Here is a 5941-nt window from a genome sequence, read left to right as displayed (position 1 = left end):
GATATTTGGAAGTTGATAAGTTCTTTTAAAGATATCAACATTGTATATATTTATACGCTAAATATATCCCCGTACTATAAAAAAATATTTATATATTGAAATATATCACTACCGTACTTTTATTGGTTTAAATATACCTTTCCTTTATAAAGTTTGTCTAAGATGGACATCCAATCCTACATGACACTGATATTTGATGAGGTGAATATGATATGGCATGCCACCTTAACTCCCCTAATCCATATATAAAAGACTAAAATTTGAAATACAATATTTTTCAAGGTAGCAGTAATGGTGACAATAGCGGTGAAGGGGAAGAAAATTTTAGTGGTGGAAAAAGAAATAAAAAGCAGGGGTAAAATGGGTTAGGGGCACTAAGGTGGCAAGCTATGTTGCATCCACCTCATCAAATGTCATGCCACGTAGGATTGAATGTCCACTTTGGAAAAACTTAACAGAAAAAAGATATATTTAAACTAATAGTATAACGACAGAGTTATATATTAGCTCAAAGTATAACGAGAGATACATATAAAGCTTTTTCCGACCGTACAGGGGTAAATTTGACCCTTTTCCTTCTAAAACATGGAATATGCTGGCTCCTAATCTAACTAAATTTTCTATTCTGTTTTTACATATGGTTACACGAGATTCTTTTTTCTAAGTTGGGTTGTAAATGATGCCATAATATGCTATGAACATTTCATACAAATTATGAAGTAAAATGAAGAAACTATTCATGGAAGAAGAAGAAAAAAAAAAGAAAATTTTAAATAGACAGTTAATTGAAGACTTAAAGTTTCAATCACATGGAGTATTTACTTAAAAGATAAAAAAGAAAATTGTAAAATAATCATCCAAAAAGAATCAGTAGAAATCACTCGGTTTTCCAACTTTAATGTTCTGCTCTGCTAAAAATCCGACTATAGCATTCTTTTGCCAACCTTTGAAACTCCTGAATCCACAGATAAAGAGCTAAGATCAGTAATTCAGTAGTTGTGTTGAAAGGTATAACTAATGCATAAGCATACCAGTTGGAGAGAACAAATGTTCTTCACTACTGATAAAAGTATATTTTGTGATCCAATTTGATGCATTATTTTCTCAATCCAAGAGAACTTACTTGTTATCGATATGTGCTAGTACTTCTCCTTGAGGAAAAGCTGCTCTAGTAGTGTCAAACGCAACTCTAATTGCTTGTCTCCAGGTTCCACACACCTCCAAATTGGCCTGGGCTTTGGTTGGACCAGGGTCCTCCATCGGTAACGAATATCCAGCAAGAAGGTGTCCAACCCAAACTCCATCTTTCCTGCATTATTCACATAATCATAATAAGAGCATAAACTGAAATAAGCTTGCTATGAATCTTCAGCTAGAACCCTATCAACGAAGACGAATAAGTCTACATTTCAATAATCACTCCAAACAGTTCAAGGAGAAGACTCAAGCTCGTAGCAGCTATCTTCCTCTCTTTTTTTCCAATGAGGGGAAGATGGAATGGTTTTTTTTTTTTTTTTTTTTAAATATGTAGTGATTAGGGAGGCCAAGTAACACAAGCAATTCCAACGAGAGCTAACCTTTACTTTCCACTTGTGCCGAGTATATACAAAAGAAAAAATTTCTCAAATATTACTGGAACTGTCGTATTAATAGCATGTAATGTTCCTCAAAGAATCCTCCAGCTTTGATAATACAGATGTTTTTTTATACACAAGGGGAAGGGGAAGAGGAAAGACACTTTTCACAGTCAATAATTAGAGTTCCATATGAGCGAACTGCTTCATTGATGCCATGATTAAAGTTCTCACCTGGATATGTCTGTTTATTTCGCATTACTTTTGAATAACTGTTTCAGGTGGCGGAGGAACTCACCGAACTATATCCATATGCCGTGGTACGTAATGTCCACCACCAATTCCTAGGAGGATCTTTTGCTGACTACCACTTCTGCATCTTATTGAAAGTAAATATTAATGATTGGAGAAAGGTCAGAAATTAATATCATAATCAAGCGAGAACAGTCTATTTTCCCTCGGAGAGATCATATCCTATGTTCTTTTTTCCCCTATAGAAGAAGTCAATAATTTTTCAGGGGCTATCTTCGTATAAGCTGAAAATAATTTTAGCCATGAGAACATATTGCATTGCTAAACAGGAAAAGCAGATGAAAGCTACACAAGTTTTTATGGAGACAGGTGAACCTCTAGCCTAACAAATGTTCATGAGGTCAGACTTTGTAAAAAAAAAAAGAGCTGGAGCAATGTTGAAGTATAAATAGCCACAGTACAGTATAACCAAGATAAAAGTAATTGGCCTGTACCTGCTCCAATCCCCCACTGCAGCTCCTCCGTTGAGCCCCAGTCCTTCCCAAACTAACTGCAAACACCACAGTTGAGGGAAGGTTAAAAGATATCCAACAAAGAGGGAAGAATTCTAATATTATTTTAGAAAAAGAGAATTAAAGATATTCCTCTGATTTCTTTTAGCCCAAAATTGTAATGAATGCAGCGCTAAAGGGTTCAATTGGCCTGGCAGACGCCAATGCATGATTCAGCATAACAACAAGATTTGGGGGTCTGCTAACAATAGAAACAGATGAGAAACTAAATAACTATTGCAAAAGAGTTTGTGGCGTAAAAGGATACCCAACTAAGGCAATGGCTTGTGCGGCATCTTGTCTCTTCCAGTATTCCTCTGTGCTGCCTACACAGTACACAATAAACAGCTTTCAATTGATTAGATAGAAACATAGCCATTTGTCTTTGCCATTAGATGAGGTATATCACTCTAACGATGAAAGAAAATACACAATCTTTGTTTTTCGATAAGGAGAAAAAACTTAATATTATTATATTATTACAGAGGGTCAAATGAAATTTATGACAGGTAAAAGAAAGTATACCAATCTCAACAAACATTGTGGGTGCATTAGTTAAAGGTCCATGATGTGTAGCTTCCAATGTGACCTACACCACGAAATAGATATACTATAAAGGTTCGCACATGGAGATGCTTACGCTACAAAGTAGATAAAATTAGAAAATATCAAAAGGATTGCACTTGGTACTGAAAGCGAAATCCATGGTGCAAGGAAAAAATCAATTCTATGTTCAGATCCAGCATCGACACATAATCGTTAAAACTTAAATGCAGTATCAACGATCAGCAGTCAAATAAAGAAACTATACATATTGATGATATCTTTGCAATTCATAAATTTCATCTTTTCTTTGACCCAAAAAAAAAAAAAATCATGTTTTCAACTTCGTCTATTTGTAATACTAATGTTTCTAATCCTTTTTGACGAGTGTTATCTCACAAAATATTTACATGGAAAATTGTCACCTTTCGTTGCTATTACATTAGTTTTATATTACAAATATCAAGGTGTACAATTTTATATGTATACTTGTACTGCTATTTAAAATCTTACAAATAATCATTTTATTTGTTACTACTTCTCCCTTTGCCTCATGATTATTATCTCACTTCAGTGCTAGGTGGAGTCCAGAAGTACTTTATGGTCAACTACTTGATATCACTCATAAAGTGGAAACTGTGGTTTTACATCAAGCAAACATGGAAGTTATCAACCCCATCAATTTTGCAATGTTGTCAAAGGCGCGCTTAAGCCCTGAAGCGAGGATCAAAACATGTTGAGCGCTTCGCCTCATTTAGCGGGCCCTTCAGTGTTGTCATCAAGGCTTTAAGGTATAAGCGTTATCCTGATAAGCTTAATTTTTTTTCCAATTTCTTGTACCACATTTGTTGTTCATGCTTATAATTATTAGTCTTGTACTAGACATACATATTTGTATTTTTATCCCTTGCGCCTTTTTTTATTAAAAGCCCACATTTTATTTTGCGCTTTGCGCTTTAAGGCCCCAATGGACCTTTGAGCTTTTTTATGCTTTTCGCCTTGATAACCCTACAATTTTGCAATTCTATAAATGTCAGTCATGACAAAACAAACCCAGTAGTTAACAGAGGAGAACAAACAGTTTAACTAGGTTCCTCTTGGCTCTTACCACTCAGACAGTATATTTAAAAGCAGTTCTTAGCAGAATAACCGCCAAATCTTGACTACTGAGAATTAAACTAGAAACAGTCTACTCTCCAGGGGGAAGGTTCCAACCACAAGAAACTAAGATGAACATGTTCACAGGAAATTGATTCATAAGTGCAGTAAAACAAACGAATCTACCGTACACACCCCAACACTGAGTCAAAACCAACCACAAAAACTTTCGATGTTTCATATAAAAGAAATCTGTTATGAGCTTATTGAAGTAGAAAAGGCAGTTAAACAAGGATATTACCTCGAATTCAGGAGTTAGATTCTGTGAGTCGGCAATAGATTTCAAAAGTCTAAACCACGGCCCAATACGTGGATTAGGTGGTGCGGCCCAGGCAGGCTTCCCCCCTACTGGTGGCTGCTCCCCTTCTTTTAGGTGAGGGACACCTAAGTTTTTTCATCACAACACAATCAACATAAATTGAATACTTCAACATACTGGTAAAGGCAAGTCCGTCAAATCCAAAGAACATAAACCATATGCGGTTAGCAATTTCTACCTATGGGGTGAACAGTGAGTGCAGGACGGTTAGATGCAGCAGTGTGCTTGCTAAGAAAGATAACCTCATCAACCATCTCGCCCGTGGCCTCTTCCCAACGATTGTCCAAGTAGTCCTCTCTCACAATGCTTCTATCATGTTTCAATAACCTTACATCTTGATTCACAAAACTTGGCATATCCTAAGCTTATTCATAAACAAAAAGAAAAAAGATCACAGCTTTATCAGTTCAAGCATGTCTTTTACCTCTCGTTTCATTTCATGTAGTTCCCTAGACCTGAAACCATACTCTTTAAATTTTGAATACGTTTGAATTAGTGAAAATAGGATATATATGTGCTTGAATTGCTACAATTGAAACAAAACAAAGATAAATTTACAATGCACCCCTTCATTATCACAAAGGGCAGCCCAGTGCACTAAGCTCCCGCTATGTGCGGGGTTCGGAAAAGGGGCGGACCACAATTGTCTAGCGTACACAGTTTTACCCTGTATTTCTGCAAGAAGTTGTTTCCACGGCTCGAACCCATGACCTCCTGTTCATGTGGCTACAACTTTATCGGTTACGGCAGGGGCAGAGGCAATGTATAAGTTACGGGTTTGACCGAACCCAATAACTTTGTTCAAATCCTATATTTGTCTTAAAAAGTCCATTGAATATGTGCAAATTATTAACTTAGAACCCAATGACTTAAAATGACTAAAATTCCGAACTCATAAGCTTCAAATTCTGGCTCAGCCTCTGAGGTACGCCAAGCTCCCCTTCCCCTTTATTATCACAGCCAGTGTAAAATTAGTCAAACTATATATGCACATTCGGAGCAGTGTAGAAAACATATATCAAAACCCCTGATAAGTTTAGATGATTAATTGTAAAGAGGGGGGAATGATACGCAGTGAAGAAGAAAGAGGTAGAATTAGAAACCTGAATAGGCGGACCAGGGTGCCAACCAGGCATGGCTAAAAGGGCGGAAGCAGGTCCAATGGAAGCCGGGTCAATGGTGGTAGCCACTATTAACGTCACCATCCTTTTGCAATGGTTTCTTCTAAAATTTGATGATGATATTCTTCTATGCGGGTAAAGGAAAATGCTGGTTCTTGACAGTAGACGGAAAAACCCAATCTTGGTCATCCCATCACTGCCGGATAACCCCACTACCCATCCACCCTTTTTATTGCAAAGGTAATTTTGTTTCAATTTATGTAATGGGGTATGATTAACCATTAAATTAAAAATTTACTTTTTAATACTTGTAAGTGACTATAATTATCTCATTTGTTATGAAACAATAAAGAAGAGTATTGCAGATAAAAGTAGGGAGAATTCTTATTGATTTGTGATGAATTACAATAGAATAATATCCCT

At 36.3% G+C, this 5941-nt stretch overlaps 1 protein-coding gene across 3 annotated transcripts; it reads right to left on the bottom strand.

Annotated features, from left to right (window-relative positions):
- Positions 1-751: 751 nt before the first annotated feature.
- On the bottom strand, positions 752-5741 carry LOC104228822 (D-aminoacyl-tRNA deacylase-like). Of its 3 annotated transcripts, none has more exons than XM_009781367.2 (9): positions 5501-5741; positions 4576-4756; positions 4320-4462; positions 2903-2966; positions 2651-2703; positions 2321-2376; positions 1873-1953; positions 1124-1309; positions 752-955 (listed from the first exon to the last, which is right to left on the bottom strand). In XM_009781367.2, exons 1-9 carry the CDS (start codon positions 5705-5707, stop codon positions 868-870), a joined length of 1059 nt encoding a protein of 352 aa, XP_009779669.1. In that variant the 5' UTR covers positions 5708-5741; the 3' UTR covers positions 752-867. The 3 variants fall into 3 exon arrangements, with proteins under 3 accessions (XP_009779669.1, XP_009779670.1, XP_009779671.1); XM_009781368.2 differs by having other exon boundaries at positions 1873-1947; positions 5501-5740; XM_009781369.2 differs by having other exon boundaries at positions 4576-4761; positions 5501-5719.
- Positions 5742-5941: the final 200 nt, after the last annotated feature.

This window comes from Nicotiana sylvestris, chromosome 6, assembly GCF_000393655.2.
Source record: "Nicotiana sylvestris chromosome 6, ASM39365v2, whole genome shotgun sequence".
NCBI lineage: Eukaryota > Viridiplantae > Streptophyta > Magnoliopsida > Solanales > Solanaceae > Nicotiana > Nicotiana sylvestris.
Note: the sequence above shows the minus strand (reverse complement) of the source record. Positions and strands in the feature narration are given on the sequence as shown.